At 37.7% G+C, this 23,328-nt stretch overlaps 1 protein-coding gene across 4 annotated transcripts; it reads right to left on the bottom strand.

Annotated features, from left to right (window-relative positions):
* Nucleotides 1-1,957: 1,957 nt before the first annotated feature.
* On the bottom strand, nt 1,958-23,322 carry ARL5B (ADP ribosylation factor like GTPase 5B). Of its 4 annotated transcripts, none has more exons than XM_064634909.1 (8): nt 23,113-23,319; nt 20,885-22,957; nt 12,887-12,947; nt 11,586-11,733; nt 8,565-8,648; nt 6,766-6,917; nt 4,813-4,852; nt 1,958-2,097 (listed from the first exon to the last, which is right to left on the bottom strand). In XM_064634909.1, exons 4-8 carry the CDS (start codon nt 11,727-11,729, stop codon nt 1,978-1,980), a joined length of 540 nt encoding a protein of 179 aa, XP_064490979.1. In that variant the 5' UTR covers nt 11,730-11,733; nt 12,887-12,947; nt 20,885-22,957; nt 23,113-23,319; the 3' UTR covers nt 1,958-1,977. The 4 variants fall into 4 exon arrangements, with proteins under 4 accessions (XP_064490979.1, XP_064490969.1, XP_064490955.1 ...); XM_064634899.1 differs by lacking the exon at nt 20,885-22,957 and adding an exon at nt 15,724-15,811; XM_064634885.1 differs by lacking the exon at nt 20,885-22,957.
* Nucleotides 23,323-23,328: the final 6 nt, after the last annotated feature.

The following is a 23,328-nucleotide window of genomic DNA, read 5'->3' as shown; positions in this document are numbered from 1 at the left end:
AAGCCAGCATCCTCTTCTACTGTAGTCAAACAGCACTACCTTTATTTTCCTATTATGAATTATCTTATCTAAACCAAATGTACACAGCTTTCCAAATGAAAGAATTACTGAAGAACTGGTAGCAGGACACATAATCAGGCAGGACACATCCTCTCACCCCTATCTGAACTTCAGAGAAAGAAAAATCTTTCAGGAACAACTGTCTCTCAGATACTTCACTGATTTGCATGAACCTTTCCACATTTGGTACCAGTATACATTCCTTAAATCTTTAATATCATATTTTTTTTATTAAATACTGAATCATTTAACAACTATAGCGGAATTAAGAGCTGTTTCAGAGGAGACATCTATTACATCAACTGCAACAGAAACGACATAAGCCATGAAAGCCTATTGGTGGTACTGACCACTGTGACTGTTGCTATTTTGAGCACTGCTTACCATTAATGATGATCTAAACCTTGCACCAAAGCTGCTATTTTACTTGAATTTAGCCTTCATATGCAGTAAGGATATAGTGAAGACTACAAATCATCATCACAGCTAAACATATAGCAAGTTGACAGTTCAAATGTTACAGATCCCTGCAATTTCTGAGTAGTAGTAGTGCAACTTTGCAGCACACTAGAGGAGCAACTGTCAATCAACTGAGTTCAAATTTATTCATACCTCACCATAAGCCTCCCTCTCACGGAAGTGATTCAACTTTCCTGTGTCTCAGGTAGATGCTGAAGTATACAAGCAAAAGCAGATTTGGTACTGTTAAACTGATCCTTTCCTGCCATCTAGGGGACACAAACTGGTGTGCAGAGGACTGTCTTCAGTTACATACAGGGAAACTTTCTATACAAAAGCTTTCTCTCTACCCAGCAAAACAAAAATCAATTTAATTGAAGAGTAACACACCTACCAAGAAACAACCCTAACTGATAAAGAGCACAATTATTTTATTAGAGACGAAACTTGTAACAGTTTAATTCTGGCATAATCCTAAAAGTTTCTACAGTAAATTTCAGTTAAATGACCAGCAAAAATATTGAGGTGGTAATTTAAGCCTCACTTTTATGACATACACCCATGTCTTCTGAGCTACACAGCCATGAGAAAAGCCTTTTGATTTTCCTTGATTCCTCAAGACAGCAAGATGTGTGATGCTATAAGCAGTGTGTCACTGTCAACAGCCAATACAGAAAGAAAAAGGATTGTCTGTCAACCCAGAAAGTGAGGAAGTCAGAAAAAGCCTAATTGTTTCACACCTGATATTATGAAAATTTAGCTTAGAAACTCAGAACTTGATTTCCAATACATCACTAATGTGAAGTCTCAAGTCTCCTGCCTGCATGGCGGGCATACACATTGTGTTAACATCATGTACCTTTCCAGTGCACCACCCTCTAGGAAGCGAAACATAGAAACACTCAATGTTGAAAGACCATCAAGGTAATTTTGGAAAAAGTTAAAGGCTTTTCCAAGATGCAAGTTTCTATTGATAATGTTGGCATTGTGACCAGGTTTCTCATACTTGCTCTCCTCACTGTTGCCTTCCAGACTCTTTCATAAGGCAGACTCTAAAAACGAAAGGAGCAAACTCAGCTAAAAACTAAGCATAGTCAAATGTACAGGCAAAAATCCATACAAGTTTTTTCCCACTCTTTTGTTTGGATTTGTTTTGTTCTTACTTTGAAAGGGAACAGTACACTAAAACAAACTCCCTTCACTAAAACAAACAAAGACCCACGCTTCCCATGGCTGAAACGATGTGACAGTCTCTTCTCCCAAGATGAAAAGAAGCAGGTGTCCAGCCAAGATGTTTTGAGAACTGGCTACAGCTGCACATGATGCAGGCCCTAAGTCTGCCCCACTGAACAGACTGGAGATGAAATTAAAGTGACAATGCTACCCTTGTGAGATACCTATTCACCAAAGAGCACTCACAAATAAGAAACCTCTCAAATTTAACAGAACAACTCAATTTTATTTTGACAACAAATATTTTGAGCAGCTGTGCCCAAGTCCTCTCCCCCTTACTGTGTGCCGTGTGTTTAAAGACCTGGAAAGAATCACTCGTTTGGGGATACTGAAGCTCTTTACCACCTACACAAGAAAGTAAAAAAAATATAAACAAATAAAAAGCCATGTGCCAATGCATTTACAGCAGTATAATATAAATCTGCATAAGACATCTTAATTTCTTGAACTTAAGCTGATTAACACTGTTCTTTGGGAACAACACATTAGATACAGAATACTTTCAAAGTGCAAAACTATCAGCAATATATTTACTACATTCAGACTAGGAGACATTATGCAGTATTTGGCAATGCAAAGACATGCAGTATTCTAAGGCACACCTCTAAAAATAATTTTAATCAAATCACTTCTGGTTTAACGGGTACTGAAGTTATTAAAAACAGATCCCCAAAAATCCCACACCAGGCCTTTTTAAAAAAGAGACCCAAAACAAATCACAGTAACAATGCTGTGAACAAATTGATATTATCAATAAAACTGTTGTAGAAAATGAAGTTATTAGGTGATCAAAATCATAGCAGTTGTCAAGAATGTTTCATTTTTTAAAGATATTCAAAGGTTTTAAGTGCTAAGAAATTAAAAAAAACCCCTTCCATTATTCTGATATTTTAAGGTCTACAACCTGATCATTTCCTCCTAATCAAAGTTATATGTATTCTCTCAGGTGAGACTGGATTTAGAATCAAACTATAGATTTACAAATGGTTTTAGCCAGAAGGCATTAAATACAAAATCCTTTTTTTTAAACAATCAAATTTAAGTATTCAGGGTTACATTTCAAATTACATAAAAATAAACTTGAAAATAAATTTAAATTGCAAACTGAAATTAAGTCACCAAAGAAGAAACATCATTCATACTTTTATTTTACTTTTTTCATTTATGATTTTCTTCCCTAAGAACAAAAAAAAAAATCTTATTTTCGCACATTAGAGCAGCTGAACATCAGAGCAAGCAGCTTTATATCAGATCTTAACCTTGCCTTGCATTCATCTTTTTTATACACTTTTCACCGATTTTCATTATTTTCTGAGTTTTTGACTTAATACTCAACAGTCTTTCTCCTAAATGTGACTTTTGTTAACCAGCAACAATATACAACTTCATTCAACCAATCACTGTTTCCACATGTATTCAAAGTCTTTTTAACATTTATAACAACATATTTGTTGATACTTTTAAAATTTCATTAAGTTTTGTTCAAGTAAAAATGCAAGCAAATTGAAATTTACAAAGCTTAAAATTTTATTAAAGAAAAATCCATGTGCTTGAATTATCAAAACAAGATTTAACAAAAACATTTTGTCATTAAAGGCCTACAGTCAATTCGCAAAATGGTTCTGGTAACCAGACTCCACGTGGCTTTTAGGCATGCAGAAGTATAGAACGGTACTTTTGGAAGGCCTGGCAAGCATTTATGCAGGTTAGGTACCTGACTGCTGCTGGGACTTCACTAGGAATTAGGTGTCCACTATTGGTTTTGTTTGTTTGTTTTTTTTTTTTAACCCTCATATGACTTTTTGGGCGTTTAGTGGTCAGGTTTTTTGATCCTTAATGTTCTCAATTAACTCCGTATCTTTACATTATCTTGATAGATCTAACTTCATTCCCTTCAAATTGAATTAAGAGTTGCTAGGTCCAATCCTTCACCACCTGTTTTTCAAATTTCAGGTGAAGGAATCTAACTCAAACACCGCCAAAAGTTCTCTCCTTGTGCAAATAAGACTAAAACCAAAAATTAAGGCAAAATAATTTCTCTGCAAAAAATCTGAAAACATATGTGATAGTAGGTAAATAAATGTCAAGATTAGCTTCAGTCTGAAGTCTACAGACACAGCACCATGGTATTGTTTTGTTTATAAATCTGGCTTCCCTTTTGATTTTGCATTCATTTAGAAAACAGCATTCTCACTAAAAGGTGAGGAAGGCTCATGTATACAGAATTAAAAACTTTAACAATATACAGCAAGTCTACACATAACACTGGCTGCTGTGATTCCAAATTTAATTATTGAGAGATTTATTTTTAAAAAGGTATTCAAGTTCTAAATGACTACTCTATCACTTAATAACAAAATTTTTTATCCTCTGTACAGAGATGTATTTTCAAGTAAAAGAATCATCTCCTAGAACTACATATCAGAGAAACTGAGACTGAAACAGATTTTTTTTAAGGCAGAAGTTCCACTGTATACCAGGTTAAAAGCCACCACAATATTAACTATAGCTAACTCATTAAGGACTTAAAAATTCATATTCGTAACTATTAATTCCAGTGCTGGCTAGAATGCTACTGATGTTCTGGGAAGTCTAGCTGGAGATATGGTTATCCTTAGAGGTTAAAGAAAGCTATGGCAGAGTAAAGTTAACCTAATCACTACTTTTAATCATTAAATAAAATGTGCTCATTTATGTTAGTAAGTTATACAAACTATTTAGAAAGAGGAAGTATGAAATACTGGCAATGACAAAACAGATTTTAAAAGGCTACCATCAAAAAAGTTAGAATACATATTCAGAGGAATTTCAATGCCTAAAAACAGATTCACATATGTTCATCCACCGGAAGATTAGTGTATTAAAAAAAGTTAAGAAAATACTTTTGTGTTTCAGTTCAACTGCACTTGATTCAAGCACAGCTTAGGAGTTGGCTGATATAAATTAAACATGGTCACTGCCTCAGCAGCCAAAAGTACAGAAAAATGTACATGTTCACAGGATAAATAGAAGTCTCTTCTTTTGGAGGAATAAAAAAAAAAAGTAAAAAAGCTATCTCACTCCAATACGGGAGGTCATCCACTCCAAGCCTTGGCATAATCTGAAAGATAAGAGATGTTATTGGTACTAGTTCTATCTCAAAATCTTGAAAGTATTTTCTGGTTGACTTTATGTGTAAAAACATCTACTTAAAATAAATTAAATCAACTGGAAATGGGATTGAAAGTTGAGCAGAGTAAGCAGTGTTTTAAGCTAATTCTATAGGCTTTAACCACAAGGAAAAGGTCATGCATTCTATTTTACTGAAGTTTGGCAGCACTTCAATTTTTTTTCCTTGTAAACCTGAGAGACACTACTCCTAAATGCTAACTCATAAGCACCTGGAACCAAACAAGTTTTTCTTTTTCTACAGATTTCCCAAGAAAGACTGCTTACATGAAAGCTAGACCTTTATATACTAACTAAAAGACAAAGGGCAGGTTAACCAGACTGAATTGTTTAATGAAAAGGCAGTGTATCAAGAATTCCAAAATCACATTACAAAATTAAAAGTATGTTTATATTGAATAATAAGACTGCATGGGATCTAATCCGCTTACTAACTCAATCTCCATCTCCATTTAAAAGTCTTCCATTTTAGAACATCGGCCTTCCTTTGATTTTCTAGCGATCTAGTTTGTTTGTGCCCCCTAAGCTTTACCTTTGTAAAGTAAATCATGACTTAGCTATCCAAGAATGCTAACTTCATGAACACAGGGCTAATCTCTCTAGATTTCTGTCAGATCTTTCCAAGGAAGACTCAGCTCAGCAATCTAACTCTGGGATTTTTTTTTTATATATTGGTCTTACTATTGTCACAGTTTAAATTATTCTAAATATTCACTTTTTTCTTACAATAAGAAAGAAGCAGCCTATGATGGCCACTCTTTCTAAACTAAAGTTCATATTTATTAATTATTACTTTCTTTCAAATGTCAAGTTGGTTGAAGACCTTAGTACTTAAACTGAGTATTTAAAAGTGACTTTAGCAAAATTGGTAGATGGAAACCAGAATTAACTCTTAGAATTAAACAGACTCAATGAAAAATCCAGTTTGTCCTCAGTAACGCATCCCACCCTAAGGAAGTTAATGCCATCATTCACTCTTCAAGATATCTCCATTACATTAGAAAATACTTCATATTAGAAAGTGAGGAAGATGCTCTCACTTCCCAAATACTCAGTTGGATTTACTATTTTTGATGTCACAAGACTGCATTATTATAAAGGTTGTACAACACAGCTGAAAAAAACCTCTAAATATTACACATTATAAGACTGCTTTAAAAATCAAGATGAAAAATTAACGCATTTTACACCTACAAGTAAGGCATTATTCAACTTGTTAAAAGGCATCCAAAATTGTTTTCTGATCTTCACAGACAAGAGATCTAAGGAAAGTTCAGCTTCCCATTTTAATAATTGCTGGCATAAGGTATTCAAATTTCAAAATTAGCTACATTAGCCAGATATAAACAAAATGTTAAGTATTGATAACAATTTTGGCTTTTTATACCTTTTCATCTAAACTATGTTTCAATGCTTATCAAAAAACCCAATCAACCAAAAAAACCCCACCCCAACCCACCAACTTAGAAGCTTCCTACAGATTAGAATGTAAAGGAAGAAAATAGGAGCTTATTTCTTTAAATACACCAAGACATACAGAATAAAAGAGCAGGGCACAGAGAGTAGACAGTTATGCCAACAGCTACATATTTGGGTCAAAGAGCGTTGTCTGGTTTTTCTTTTGGAGTTTTTAACAATAAACTAAAAGACTTTCATACAAACATGGAGTTCGAGCTATGAAAAAACCCACAAAGTTAAAAAAAAATATGAAAAATTCAAAATACCCCTCTTAACTGTAAAGAGCAAAAAATATGTTCTTTCAGAAAATCCACACTGGCATCAAAAGGATTCTAAATCAGTATTCTCATTTGCCACAAATTGCTGTACTAAGCAGTAAGCATTTACCCTTCTCCTGTCAAAGCACAACAGGATTGAATGTGCCACGGGTGATCCTTTATGGAGCTGAGGGTGAGGTATGTAGATATCTCGGCAGCTGTCATGCAGCCTTTCATGTCCTGCTTGTTTGCAAAGATGAGAACTGCAGCCTTCCGTAAATCCTAGAAATGATTTAGAGTACTCATAACAGTTATTATGAAAAACTAAAAGGGTATTGTGCTAATTTAATTTCTTAAAAGAACTGTATTCAAACTAATCTACAATTACACAGAAGTATGGAGTTTTAACCAACTTTCTGTAGTAAAAATTCATTACATTAAGACTGAAGAGACTAATTTATTCAGTTCTTCACCACAGAGGATCAAATTGAAATGTAATATGAGTACCATTTTGGTATCAGCAACATGTTCATATATAACTAATGAAAGTCTTGTTAAAATATATTTCATAATGCTCCAAACCACCCAGCCAGCAGAATTATTACTGGCAAACATTTCAAACTCTACAATAGATACTATTCAAAGGGAAAAGCCTGCTAGATATCATTCCCTTGAAATCACTTTCAACGTCATTAAACAAGTTCTGCAGTGACTAAAACAGTAATAAATTAAGAAAGCTATCTGAATTCATGTAAGTTTAATCCTGGTGTTCCAAAAAGGGAGCTGTAACAATGTTGCAGCAGCTTTAGTAACTAAAAAGTTGCTTTGTTTCAGTGTGGAATTTAGGATTCCAAACAGCACTGAGGCAAGAACCGGGATGTATGGCTTTAGAGGTGCAGAAGGGTAAACAAATGCAATACTCAGAAGGCTGACAGTTACAATTAAGTGTTCAATATGCTTCAATGTATATTAAATCTGGGACTATTTCTCCATCAAGAAGAAGAAAAACAACAACGAAGTTTTATGATCTAAAGCTGAAAATTCACTCCTACAAGTAGTCCAGTCTAGGCCTACCAACTGTTTTCAAGAGATAGCAGATCACAATTTCATAAGAGTTTAAGACTGGAAACTAATAAACTACATGGGAAAACTTCACCACAAGAAGTCATCTTCCCACTTCTTTTGGTAGCATATTTGTTCCTTACTACTAGACCCAAACTACCTTAATATAAAATTGTAAAGCAAAAACTCACTTATTCAAGACAAAGCAAGATTCTCACAGAAATGAACAAAATTACTTGCACACTACTAAATCCTTTTCTTTCAAAAACGAAGGAGAACATTTAGATTTAAAACAAACAACTTAGCTTGAGAGTGTTTAGCTAATCCAATGTACATGTTAGTTTAGAAAGTTTGAGGGAGTTGACCCAACGTTGAACAACTCAAACAAAAGTACAAACAAAACAATCCATAAGGAAAATGAACTGAAATTAATTTATCCATAGTATCATATATGCTCCTTAATTTTAAGGAACAGGATTAAGACAAACAAGAAAAAGTAAGGAATTCCATTTTTCTAAAATAAAAATTAAAAAAAAAATGTTTCTTGAAATTTTAACCATTTAACTGAAAGGAGACTGTGGTAGAGGACAATAATTCCTTTTTAAACTAATATGAAGCATAAGATATTTTAGAACTTCAACATCTGCAAAGATTGATCTGATTACAATCAAGCAAGCCTTAATAGAGAGTGCTTCACAATAATTTTTCTGCTTATTTATAGTTTATGTGGTTTTAAAATGTGACTAACATGCATGCACATTTATTCTCAGATTTTTTTTGTGACAGTATAATTTTTGTTAGCATAGGAAGCATGTAATGTTATTTGACTGTTCTCATCAAAACTATTATCCCAACTCCCCACCATACCTCATGAGCCAGCATTCTATAAAGTTCTTCTTTTGTAATAGAAAGTCGCTCTCTATCAATGCTGTCAACAACCAGAATGATGAACTAGGAAAAAAACCCAACAGTAAAGTACGTAAGTAAAAAGTATAAATTACAGAAAGCACATTTTCAAGAGATCACTAACTGCAAGTCTTCCTCTAGAAGAGACATACACTTGCAGGACACTAGAAAAGAGAAAACTTTTATTGTTAGTCTTTTGCTAGAGCTGTGGGAATCATACATGAAGATTATAGCTAAAAAAAATAATCTAACGTCATGCTTGCACATTTCAGCATTATTATTAAGATCTGCCTATATGTACTACGGCTAAATCTCCTTGGTGGATTTTCAGGCTATATATCATACTCAAAATAGCTATGTTACTACCAAAAAGCACCTACAGATAGTGGATTACATTTAAAATGTGGATGACAAATGTGCTACAGATGTCATCAATGAAAACAGATGCTACTGTCCACTATTACTTGCATACTCAGGAAATTATAAATCTGAAATTGAAATTATGTACTTTTAAAGAAGTATATTTTACTTTACAGTTCAGCATCATTTTACTCACAAGGCTTAAGAAAGATTATTTCAAAGCAGTACATCAGATGTCACAAAGCTATGTATCTGTAGGGCTTAGCACTATGTTGCTGCAAACTTCATTTTACCAAGGACCTGTGCAGTTGGCCTCTCACAACTTTGCACCCTTCCATCTTTTGGTGAAGCCCTTCCAGGCTTCGGGAGATGGCTGTAGCAGTGATTTTACCCTTACTATTCCCGTTAGGCACATTATTCTTACGGCCTTGCACTTGTGGACTCTGGGACACTGCTAGGTCTGGTAGATCAGGCCTCCCATAGAAAGCAATTGTCACTGGTATGAAAATGACTGTCTACTACCCACTCTTTCTGCTCCTTGTTTTGTACCTTCTATTTTATAGCCTTGCACTAGAGAAGAAAAAGACACGGCATTATGCAGTAGGTAACACTCAAGCAAATTCTTGTAAGCATCACACAACAGTATTTGCACACAAAGCATAACAACTGATCAACACTTCAATACTTGCCCTGCCCAGTGTGCTCCAAGCAGTGCTAACAGCATCATGGGGGGGACAATGAGTGGGGAGACCAAGCACATTCTGATGAAAATTATGCAGATACTATAATAACAATAAAATAAATTACAGGGAACATATGCTACACTGGAGAGGAAACCAGGAAGATTACATTCATCTGACAGATTCCATTACTTCTATGCCCAGATGACAGTACTTCTCAACTCCTTTTCTGCTTCACTGTAACTCTCTTTGTTCACCCGCAAACCCAAAAACTTAACCATGAGAGCTCCCTCCCCTTTCCTGTCCTCCCAGATTTTTATCTTTAAGTCTGTCTTAACATCCTCTCTGTAAGAATATGATCTAACACTTAAAACAGAATTGCAGAACTAGCCATATTAAGTTGAAACTAATTAGGACAGGTATGCACTAAAATGCTTATTTGTGGGACTTTTACATTACTCCAAAGATTTTGTGTAGATTGCTCCAATTTGCACACAAGGAAAGAGAGAAAAGAGAGACAGTAACAGAAAAGGAGAATTAGAAATCACTGCTATAATTCTCCAACATATGCTCCAAATCTCTTCGCCTCAGAAAATTAAAGAGATTCATTAGCCATTGAGAATGACCACAGAGAATGAAAAACTAAGTCAGTTTAATGCTGCTGTGACTTTGAGATGCCTAGCAGATGAGGAGGAACAGTAAAGGAATTATTCATATCAGGGAGGCTAGGATTGGCATACTAAACAGATCTCTTTTCTTCCTCAACTGTTTCCAGCAGACAAAGCTTCTAAGTAAAAGGGAAGTTCTTCTTTCCAAGTACTAAAAGGCACTGGATTTCAAACACTTACTAGGCCAGAATATGATGAAGAACATCACAAAAGTATCAGAAAAAGAACTAATATATGCATCTCTCCAAATTCCAAAATCAAAGGTACTCAAGGGACAAAAGCCAAGAACTTACTGCTCTGTAGCAGATAGTGCAAGCAGAAGTGTCTTCAATCTCATGTATGTCTTAGATGTAGCTATACTTTTCCAGAAAAAATTAAAAATTACTTTAAAACACTAGAGATGAAGGTTGAGATGTCATCACCAGGCTTTCAGTAGACCTAGGATGGATTGCTAATCTCATCTCTCTCCAAGAGAAGCATAGGACAGAAAAATCTCATTTTACAGGAGGATGGAATACTTACATAATGAGCAGTATCTACAAGAGATTTCTGCTTTTAGTAGAAATTGTAAGTAATTAAGCCTAAAATAGTTTACATCAGTGTAGATGTCTCAAAATGAGTCCTCAGAGATTATATGTGCATTTTGTATTGATAACCTTTTGGCAGCAAAAAGGCTGGCATAAAAAACAAACCCCCAAAAGACAACTGACACTGAATTCCAACCTCTCCAGCAACGGCAGCTTTGCCAGTACCTCATGAGTATTGCAAAGCTAGACTTTCCTTTACCCTTGGATAAAAGCCACAAGCTGGTGAGCTTTTTAAATACCGTTGCCTAGAGAAAGTTTCATTCTTCATCCTTAATTATCATTATCTCAAAAAAATTTCAGACTAGATGTACAGAAGTCAGGTTGACCACTGCAAATCCTCACTAAATTTGCAAATTACAATGCAAAATTTTCATTTTAATCTACTTAAAGAAACCATGCAAGAAATCTGATCTGAAATGTACATTGATATCATTTATTGTCTAGGAAAAAAGTCTAACTTCATAGTTTATATCATAGATCAAACAACAGTACTGTAAAGTAAACAGGAAAAATACTTCAAATATTACCAGAGAATTGGCTGCACACCAGAGATACCTCACACTTTCTGGGTTTGTTTTTGCTCAATAAGATTTAAAAACAATACAGCTGCAATCTTTATAAAAATGTACCAATATTCCTAATAAATAAATATAATTTCTAACAAACTTGCAAAGCAGCTTCTCATACCTCTGTGTTTGAATAATAGGTATTCCACGATGACCGTAATGATTCTTGTCCTCCAATATCCCACATTAAGAAATGAGTGTTTTTCACCACTATTTCTTCTACATTGCTTCCTATGGTTGGAGAAGTATGAACCACCTCATTCATTAAACTAAAGGAAACAATATCACACAAAGGACCAATCAAAAAAATCCACAAGGCTTGTTACAGCTCAGTTATAATAAATTTGTTGTAGAAAAAGTAAATATGTGTAACTGATTAAAAAAATAATAAAAACCAGGCATATTTTAAAAAAGCTATACATTTGAAATTTATGGAATGCAGTGACTGTAGACATGCTTAAAGACATCAGCAATGAAAAATAAGCACATAAAAGGCATAACAAATGGATAAGCATCTGCATTTTAGGGGGATTCTCTTTTTAAAGGACATTAACAGATACTTAAAATGCACTTGTCTTAAAGTAGAAGCTGCTATTCTAAAGATCCCAAATATGGGAATGTTGAACTGTGCAAAATACAAATCAGAAGATAATTTTATCAGAGCACTCTACTTAGTAATTCAATATTACAACCAATCCCAAAGGACTGTTTGGTTACATAGCCGAAAATTCCTCAGTTCTACCTTTAAACTTACTCAAAAATGCTTAGGGAAAAAAAAGTATTTTGGGAAAACATACTCTGCTGCTTTTGTATCCAAATATACAGACAGTAATTTAGCTCCATCCTCCCTCTTTTCTACAATTACAATAGTAATTATGGTCCTGCTGACATTCTTGAATTTATCATGGATATTCTTGTAATGCTGGCAAGATTTGGGTGCAATGATGCCATTGAAAATGCCTAAGGTAGAACCTGGGCAAGATGAAATACTATTTTTAGGAATTCTCCATCACAAATTTTAGACACAGGAACACGGAAACATTTGGAAATATTTATGGATTTTTGCAGAGTGGTTAGAATTTCCATTAATTTAAAAACATGCTCTTCTCTGCAGTTACTGGCAACAGGATTATTTCTATGCTTACAAATTCAGATGGGCTTTGATGGCAAAAAAATTGCAGTTCACTTTGTGCTTATATGTACAATTTTGTTATTCAATTTACAGTTCAGTTTTAAAGCATGGCAATTGCTTCTCTTATCCTTTAAATATTTACTCTGTTTAGAACAACTAATACTGTTAACGTACAAACTGTGATCTGGAATCCTAGAGATTCTGCCAGGTTACAAAGCTGAATTTTCAATGATTAAACAGTGACAAATACTAAAATGCAAACAGGAAAACAAAGTAGTTCATGTACTTACAACTGGTAAAGAATAGTAGTCTTTCCAGCATTATCAAGTCCCACTATGATTACTTTGTGCTCTGGATATACAAAAAAAAAAAAGAAGACAAAAATAAATTACTGGAAACAGCAACAGTTATAATTCTGGTTAATCACTTTTCCTTACTGAAGAAAGCAACAGCTTGTTTGCCTAATTTCAATAGCTTACATAGAATAGTGGCGGCTTCGAGACAAAAAAAAAAAAAGCTGAACAAAACTACAAAGCCTCATCTTCTCTTGAGACTACAATCTTGGGAAAAGTCAGCACTGGAGATCTTCAGAAAGGAACAGTTACTTCATCAAAAAAATCTAGTTTTAGAAAGAAAAGTACAATGAAAAAATGTAACTCATAGCAGCGTATCATCTTAAGAACATCACCAAACATCCAAAGACTGCAAAAACATTAGCCTAATGGTCAAGGCTCAATAAAAGCCACTTGTTAAGGGACCACCATTATCCATAGAGTAGAATCTAAGAGGAATCTGCATTTCGAATAGACTGCAAATTCCAACTTTTCAACTTCTAAATTGAAAGTCACAGAATGACAGAATGGTCACAGAATGACAGAAGGCCTAAAGACACCTCTGAAGGTCACCTAGTTCAACCCTCTAGCTCAACCAGGGCCACCTGGAGCCAACGGCCTAGGACCATGGCCAGATGGGTTTTGAATGTATCCAAGAATGGCAACTCCACAGTGCCCCATGGACAACCTGTGCCAGTGCTCAGAGTTTCCTGACGTAAAGAGAGAACCTCCTGTGTTTCAGGTGCTCTGTTGCCTGATCCTGTCACTAGGCACCACTGAGACAATCTGACTCTGTCCCTTTTGCATCTCTTTTCTCATATGTGAGATTTTCCAATTCCTTAATCATCCCTGTGGCCCACCACTGGACTCTCTCCTGTATGTCCATTTCTCTCTTGCAGTAAAGAGCTCAGAACTGGACACACTACTCCAGGTGAGGCCTCACCAGTGCTGAGCAGAAAGAAAAGATCGCCTCCCTCAAAAAAAAAAATAAAATTATTATTAAAAATAAAATCGCTTTTCCCTGCATCAGACAAACCCAGACCCTCCCTGCTGCAAAGTCCAGCTTATAGAACAGTGATCTTTCAATTGCCGCAATGTCATTTTTTCCAGGCATGGGGAAACAAAACAGAAAACAAACAAACAAAAAACCCCTTCAGAATTTATATGCTTCTCTGTAAATAATCCTTCTAAGAATTTCAAATCCAGCAGCACAGCCAATTAGAACAGTGGTTCTTCTGCTACATGTGTGAAGTTAAAAGGTACCAATGCACTTACTGACAAAAAACGGTAAGTCACTTGAGACCGGCAAATTTGCAAATAGATACTAGAAGTAAAACGTATTTACAAAGTCTGTGAACAAGCTCACTTGTGAAAGGATAATATTTACAATGCTAGGGCACTTACTCTAAAGCAAAACATGGTTCACAGCTTAAAGATTTCCTGTAAAATACCGCACTTGATTTGCAAGACTTATAATAAGTTGGTAGAAAATCAGAAGATCTATCATAAACGTCAAGTTGGTAGGGCTTTGCCCACAAGTGGGTGGTTTAAGGCAGTATTAAAGTGCTTGTTTTCTGGGTTTTGTTTTGGTCTTAAATCTATTGACATGTAATTACCTACATCTTTTCATACTGAAAGTGACTGTAATGAAAGATTCCAGTTTGAGAATTTTAGAAGTTTTGCTAGGCAATACCATCATAACAAATGCTGAAATGTATTTCCTTGTGCCAGTTCCCCTACTACTGCATCCTGTCAACACATTCTAAGGAAAGAATTTTTCCTGGCCTTAAATCCAATAGTACTTCTAGCACCATAAACAGCAGCGCCAGTAATTAGTAACATTTCCCAATACAGAAATACTACGAAATCCTCTCTGCTTTCAATGCTGATAAACCATCCCTCAATGGTTTGACTGTCCATCTCTTATTCAAATTCAGTCAAAGAGCTCTCAAAGTTCAAACACAGAAATACTCTTTGGTTGTTTTCAAATCAGACTTGTTGTCAACAATTGCCTGGAAGAAAAAGACCCTACTTTAGCAACATTCCATTTCGAAAATGAATTCAAGTCAGGCATTACATTGCTCTTTCTCACCTTTCACTACAATACAGTGCTTAGGTGTGAATTACTGGAGTGCTGGACGAAACAATATCACCCTACTTAAAGTAATAAAAAAGATCTCCATTGAGATGACTGTTTTTGAAAGCCACCGAAGTGTGAATGGTTTGACATTATTTGGAAAAAAAGGCACAGCTTATCTGTGTTACTCCATAGTCAAATGGTATTTCACACAGTAACTGAATAACCACAATATTCAGACAAGAAATAGTCACACAAGTGTTAATTAATGGTGATCTGGGGATGAACATAATAAGATGAACGCATTGGTATCTCACACAAATAGCAGTTTCCACCTTTTATTAATGGCAGTTGCTATTAATATAGTAATAGCAAACTCTAGATATATATTCTAGATTATTATTCTATGTTTCAATTCTATATTTCCATTCTATAGTTCTAGATATAGAACTATAGTAATAGAAAACTCTTCACTTACAAACACATTCAAAAGTTGAAGTTGTGTCTAGTTTGGTTAAAATACAGAACATTAACGCACAGATGTGCATTAGAGGAAAAACACGTGAACTTAAAAACTGCCAAACCAAGAGAGAACAGAATTTTAGCAAGACAAATACTTGTTTACAAGAGCAACTAGTAGAAGACAGATGCCACATTTAGGAGAAAGGACAGTTATGGGGTAAACCATAGGCAGTGTTTATTGGTGTTCTGTACTTACAGACTAACCCAAGTTTATCCCTTTCACTGGCTGGTATTCAAACTCATTTTGGGTTGTATTCATGAATATCTTCCCAGTCCACCATGTTCTTGGCAAAGGAAGAAGAAAATCCAAAACAAAGTTGACAGAGCAGAAGACAAGAGTCAGGTAAGAAGGGGGGGGAAGTAGAAAAACTAGGCATATGTGGGGGGGGGGAAGACAGTATTAGACTACTCTTTAAAAGAATCCAAAGACTTCTGTTATATCAACCATTCTTAGCTCACTGTTAAAAAAATAAAGTAGTATTGTTAAAAAAATCTCTGGCAGTCTACAATTACAAAACCGCAGGACAGTGAAAATGATCTTCTTGCAGATGTTACAAGAAAGACATAATATGTTCTTTTTTTCACTTACTCATATATATTTCTCTGTGGTAAAAGGGCCCAAAACTGAAGATTCAATTCTCACAACTTTGCCCTTCCCTCTTTTTCCAAAAGTTAAATTAAAAAAAATAATAATTTCTAAATACAATAATGATGAGGCTCTTCCAACACACTTAAAAGAAGAAATGGGTACCAGAAAGGTTCAGACAAAACACACACATCTACTTTTGAATAGTAAGGATCATGGAAGCTTCAAAGTTGAAGACAGGATGCAGATAGAAGTTTGCTGAAGAGGAGGCAGGAGGAATAGCATATTTCTAAATGTCAATGGGGTTTCAGTATAAATACTCAGTTTGGATACTAAAAGCTACCTGAGAGTCTTCTTTAAAGCACAAAAAAACCTGCTTAAATACATCTTGTATCTCCAGACTTGATTACAAGAAGGCAGAGAAACTGTCAATAGTATTTAGTAGTCATTGGAACCAAAATCTATTTGGTTTTCCAGATAATGGTCTCTTCCAACCTGACTGTACAGTCTGGGAACTGTCAGCAAGCCTAAGTGACGTGAACTGTGGAGTTCCAGAAGTTCCTTGAATTAGAGCTTACCATTAGTTTTCTTAAAGCAATTTTTACAACTATAGCAATTATTCTGAGCACCCTGAAGACTTTGAACAATCACCATTTTAAAATAATTAAAAACCAGATTTGTGAGCTTCTTAATGAACTTATTATACACACACAAAAAACCCCAAGGTACTGACAACTGTCAGTTACCTTTATCAGCGTTGCTGACATTCACTTCTGGTCTTTTCCTTATGGTTTCATTAAGAGCAATCTTGATAGCATTGATAGAATACGTCACACAAGTTTTACTCAATCATGTAACACAGCAGTAACTTAAGCTGCTCCACCATTTATTCATATTACTGCATGTTGGTTAGAAGACTGTGCCATTTGAGTACTGCACCATAGCTTCAGCAGGTCATTTTTGAAATCTGATTTTTCCTTCAAACTTCCATAAGTAAGTTATTTTTATAGTAAGTATAAGTAAGTTCAATCTTAAGTCACTTAGTAATTGGCCTTAAATGACTGCAGGGCATGAAATTTTAAACAAAAACAACACTTGAGGCAATGTTTTTTGTCAATTTCAAAAATAAGGAAAAAGAATCAGGAAGCCATTAGAAAGTCACCTAGAAAAGAGACAAAAGTTTATTTTAAGCCCAATTGCTTCTCTTATGAGTAAAAGTACCTCTATTTCAATTCACATCATTCAATTACTACTTGATTATGACACAATATACATGGAGAGCTGAAAGACACAGAAATGCTTATATTCCTCCCTCCTTCAGGCCTTAACCTCTGCACTGAAAAGGCCCAGAAACCAGAAAACAAGATTAAATCATCATGGCTGGGCTTTGCGAATGAAGATTTGGGAAGGGCTCTACCAATGTTTGTTACAAGTGCGTTGGTGGCTAAAAAGGCCAATATGAGATAGGCACGTCCAGTTGCAAAAGGCACAGCAGAAAGACTCCTTAGGTGGTAGATTCTGCAAGACAACATTCTTTCTGCGTTGTCTTTTCTCCTCAAGGGTGATCTGCGTGCGTTCTCAAAAGCATCAGCAGCGTTATAGATGGTGTGTCTCCAGACCTCCCAGTTGGAGGCCAGAGTAGACCAGTTATGTTGATCAATATGGCCAAGGCTGAGATGTTGTTTCAGGGAGTCCTTGTATCTCCTCTTTGGGGCTCCTCTCATGCAGCAGCCGGTGGCAAGTTCACCATAAAGCAAGATCTTAGGGAGGCGGTGGTCCTTCATCCTGGAGACATGTCCTGCCCAACACAGCTGTGTTCTCAGCAACATGGCCTCAATACTTGTGACTGCTGCTTGTTCTAGAACAGATGTATTAGTCACATAATCCGACCAGTGGATGTTTAGGATTGTACAGAGGCAGTGTTGATGGAAGCGTTCTAGGAGTCGCAGGTGGTGGCGGTAAATGACCCATGATTCAGATCCGTATAAGAGAGTAGACAGCACTATGGCTCTGCAAACACTGATCTTGGTACTTTTCTTCAAGCGTTTATTTCGCCAAACTCCTTTATGAAGCTTTCCGAAGGCACCGTATGCCTTTGCTAACTTGTTGTCTATCTCTCCGTCAGTCTTACCATCCGAGGAGATGAAGATACCTAGGTAATTAAACTGCTGGACTGATTTGAGCTCTGATTGGCCAATGGTGATATGGGGATGATGGAAGACGTCCTGAGGTGCCGGTTGATAGAGAACTTCTGTCTTCTTTAAGCTGACTTCCAGCCCAAAGAGCTCAGCAGCGTCTGCAAAGCAGGATGTTAAACACTGCAGAGCTGCTTCTGTGTGGGCAACAAGGGCAGCGTCATCAGCATAAAGCAGCTCCCGGACAAGATGATTTAAGGTCTTAGTGTGGGCCTTCAGTCGCCTTAGGTTGAAAAGGCTTCCGTCAGTACGGTATCGAATGTAGATACCGTCCTGATCCTCGAGGTCTGCCGTGGCCCTTTGGAGCATCATGCTGAAAAAGACTGTGAATAGGGTTGGTGCAAGAATGCAGCCTTGTTTCACACCATTAGTTATTAGAAAGGGCTCAGAAAGTGCATTGCCATAACTGACTTGGCCGTGTTGATCCAGAAAACAAGATTAAATAAGGCCCTGGAATACCACCACCACTCAAACAAAACCAGCCACTGCTTAAAGACTATTGACAAACTCAAACCGGAAATGAACCCTTCCAAATGTATCAACAGAGCTAAATAGATATTTCTTGACAGACTGTACTCAGACTGTTAACCTTCCTCTCTTTCATTAGTCATTGACTCATGGATCAGCACAGGCAACACCAAGTTTCCTTAAACTGCTTTGCAATGCAGCTTTTCTTATTTCATAATCTCCCATACCAGATTTGGAGAGTAGATCATGCACTAGCCACATAACATTACTTTAACTGTTGCATTTTCTTACAAGCCAGCTTGGGTTTGGCAAAATGGGGTAACCATAATCAAAATGGGCTGAACCAACTGGAACAGCTTCTGTTGCATGTACAGTGATTTGAAACAGAACAGACAGATTCAACTCCCTTGTAGGAAACACTCAGATGCTACCCAAGACAGAGGGCTAAACCACCTGAATACAAGTAATAAGAAATGATGCAGGAATAGCTCAATAGATATGCTAGTCAACAGACACTTAGCAACAGAATGTCTTTACACACAAATTAGGTCCAGTCTCTTGACCTTCCTTGTAGTATCTTATCCTTACCACTGGAAAAGCAGGTAGGAGAATCAAATTGCAAAAGTTGCAAAGAACGTGTAAATTAATAAGATGACATTTATAGCTTTAGTAGGATCTAAAGGTATCTCCATTACAAGGTTTTCCTGCCAGGCAGAAGTCACTATGAATGAACTCAACTTTATCCATACCATATGGTTATTGCGACAGGACTGAACCCCAAAGCACAAAATGAAATGTTAGTTATCTTAAGATGTGCATTTTTCTGAAAGCTACACATATATCTTCTTCCTACAAGTTAACAGCATTAATTCACTGGGAAATATTTCTTTAAAGTTGTCCAGACATTACTGATCAAGTACCTTTCAAATTGGGCATCTTCAGCTTGGCTATTAGTCACATTTATGTAAAGCAAAACTGCAGTGCATAATTAATAATACTCAAATGAATTTCCAATTATGCCCTGTTCTGTATTTTCGAGCACTAAGGCACACCTCCTCCCCCATGCCCTATTTGATGGAACACAGACAGCACTTTTCAAATCTTTGCTTTGTTTAACCTTTCATTTTGCCAGTATCAAGTGCCCCAACCTATCAGCACAACTCACACTAACCACAACAAACTGAAAGTATCCTCCTCCCACACTGAAGTCTATTTGCATCTTTGGAATACTCCCTCTTATACAGTCAAAATCAATGTGTAAGGTACTGTGCTGGTCTGCTCAACAAACAGCTTCATGGGACAGCCTACGAATTTCCCAAGGAATTGTCTAGATTTGATGTAACTAGAAGAGCAACCAAAACCAACTCATAAATTACTATCCTTTATTATGAGTAATGATATTATTTAGAGAAAAATAGTTGTGTAAATAATTTCCCATTAGATAGGTCAAAACTTTCCGTTTGAAGCAAACTTTCTAGAACAGAAGTTCAATTTTGGCCATGAAAAGAAACTCATTTTCTTTTCTGTGGCCACCACAAGAGGAAAAAAACCAAATCAAAGCAACAAAAACCAAACCAACAATAACTCCAGCAACAAAGCAAGATCAGAACATACCCCAGAAACTTATTGGGATAAACGTCAAAGAGTAAATATTTCATGATATCATCTCATCTATCTTAACTGTGAGACAAATTTTCATTAACATTTTAAATATATGAATGCATTGGGTATGCATGGTGAGGTTTTGATAGTGGGGAGAGCTACAAGGGTGTTTTCTGCGAGAAGCTGCTAGAAGCTTTTCCTATGTCTATGGAGCCAATGCCAGCTGGCTCCAAGGTCAAGCCCACCAGCAACAGGAGTAATGCCTCTAGGATAACATATTTAAGATGGGGAAAAGTTATTGCACTGATGCAACTGTGGCAAGAGAAGAGAGGAGCGAAAATATGTTAGAGAAACAACTCTGCAGACACTACAGTCAGTGCAGAAGGGGGGGGGGGAGGTGCTAGAGGTGCCAGAGCAGGTATCTCCCTGCAGCCTGCGGGGAAGACCACGATGAGGCAGCTGCGCCCCTGCAGCCCATGGAGGTCCATAAGGGAGCAGATACCCACACGCAGGATGTGGAGGACCCCATGCCAGAGCAGGTGGATGCTCAAAGATGGCTGTGACCCCATGGGATGCCCATGTTGAAGCAGTCTCCTTGCAAGACCTGCAGACCCATAGAGAGAGAAGCCTATTTTGGAACAGGTTTGCTGGCAGTACTTGTGACCTCATGGGGGATCCACGCTGAAACAGCCTGTTCCTGAAGGACTGCACCTTGTGGAAGGCACCCATGCTGGAGCAGCTAGTGAAGAATTGGAGACCATGGGAAGAACACACTTCGGAGAAGCCTGTGGAAGACTGTCTTCCACGGGAGAGACTCCCCACCAGAGCAGGGGAAGGAGTCTTCCCCTTGAGGAGGAAGGAGTGGCAGAGACAATATGTGATGAACTGACCACAGCCCCCATTCCTCATTCCCCTGAACTGCTGCAGGGAGGAGGTAGAGAGAACCGGAAATTAAGTTAATCCTGGGAAAAAAAGGGAGGGACGGGGGAAGGAGTTCAGAAATTCTGGTTTTATTTCTTATTACCCTGTACTGATTTGATTATGAACTAAATTAATTTCACAAGTTGAGTCTCTTTTGTCCATGACGGTGACTGGTGAGTGATCTCTCCCTGTCCTTATCTCGTCCCAAGAGACTTCTTTCATATTTTCTCTCCCCTGCCCAGCTGAGGAAGGGAGTAATAAAGTAGTTTTGGCAGGCATCTGGTATCCAGCCACCATAATGAAGAATAACTTTTCTTGCAGGAAATCATATACAATAACAGAGACAATGTGTTTTCCTGAAGATAAATACTGACATCATAAGGTACCATACAGGACAACACTAAAAGCCCCCAGTTATCGCCTGATCAGTTCTTTGCTTACAGATCTCTTTGGAGTCTTTAGAGTTCTTTATGGACGGAAAGGATTTGCAGATTGCACTATCTGATGAAAACCAAAACAGCACTCAGTATTTTTCTGGAGAATTGGGGAAACCTTACCAAATAGGTTTGAGAGTTCAGAAAAATAAGAAATCAACAACAGCAACAAATTTAGAAGACTGTTAGATGACTTCAGGAATGATGTGGTAGGATAGTGCATGTGGGAGAAAGATAAATGATCTGGGACTGGGATCCCTCCCAATCTCATCCCATGAAAGACAGTTTGATACACAGATGTCAATGTGTACACACACTGAGGCTTTGCTCTGTTATTTACAAAATTAGGACGGGTTATGTGCAAACACAGTAGCAAGACTATTAAAGGGATACCAGGTGTATATGCCTCCAAAAACTTGCAACAGAGCACCGAACAAAAAAGTTTATCTGCATTCTTAGTAACTTTAAAGTGGAAATGAAGCGTGCATGTGGAAACTTGATGAGAAAACAATTAACAACAGTTTGCCTTCTCCAAGCTCAGGCCCTCAAGGAAAAACAATACAAGCAATAAATTCCTCGACTCTTTATTTTCTAACCAAAGAAGGCTAGGTAAACAAAATTCATTAAAACAAATAAATTAACAGATAAACTATAATTTTCTATTTTATGATAACCACCTGAGTAAAGGTGGTGGCAGCCACAAGTTCTGAGCTCTGGACTACAGCATGAGTCACGACTGCGGGCCTGAGCTAGAGAGGAGAGCATGTAAAGCAATCCTATCCCCTTACGACCTTTTTGTTCTTGGTTGGAGAAGTGATTTTCTTGGGACACTAACTGTATTTAACCAGCATCTTTGCCAAAACACAAACAGATCTTTACCTCGAAGGTCCCAACACGTTTAGCGGGTTTTTTTTCCCTTTAAACTAAAGACCAAAATAACATGACTTTAATAGGAGACCTCGACTCAAAAAACTAAGGTCTGCAAACACAAACACGACCGTCATCGTCCATCAAAGCTTCAGCCGCGATCGCGGTGGCAAAACCCGGTCCGAGAGGCAGAGACGTGCCCGCCGTGCGATCCCGGGAGCGCAGCGCCCGAAGGGCCGCCCGGGGCACACGGGGCGTTTAACGCGGCCAGGGAGGAGGGGGCGAGGAGGGACCACCTCGGGAACTGAGACAAAGCGACCCCGAGCATGAGGCGCCGCGGCACCAGCGCTCCCGGCACTGCACAAAGGAAAGACCAACTTTAGGCTGGGCGGGCCCTCAGGGGAGACTCGGTGAGCGGAGCCGGCCCCGAGACCCCCCCGGCTGCTCGCGGCCCCCGCAGCTCCGCGGGCTCCGCTCGCCGTCCCGCAGCCGTCCCGGGCCCGCGCTCCCACCTTGGCTACCGAAGAGGCTCCACAGCTTGGCGAAGATCAGGCCCATGCCTGGCCCCGGCTTCCCACCGAGCCTCCTGGACACCCCGGGCTCAGCCAGGCGGCGGCGGTAGCGGTGGCAGCAACACCAGCTCCCCCGGATCCCTCCGGCAGCGGCCCCGGAGCAGCGGGAGTGGGCGGGCGGCGGGAGGGGCGGGCACGCGGCACCGCCCCGCCCCG

Source organism: Pseudopipra pipra, chromosome 1 (genome assembly GCF_036250125.1).
Source record: "Pseudopipra pipra isolate bDixPip1 chromosome 1, bDixPip1.hap1, whole genome shotgun sequence".
Lineage (NCBI taxonomy): Eukaryota > Metazoa > Chordata > Aves > Passeriformes > Pipridae > Pseudopipra > Pseudopipra pipra.
This window is presented reverse-complemented; position numbering and strand designations above follow the sequence as displayed.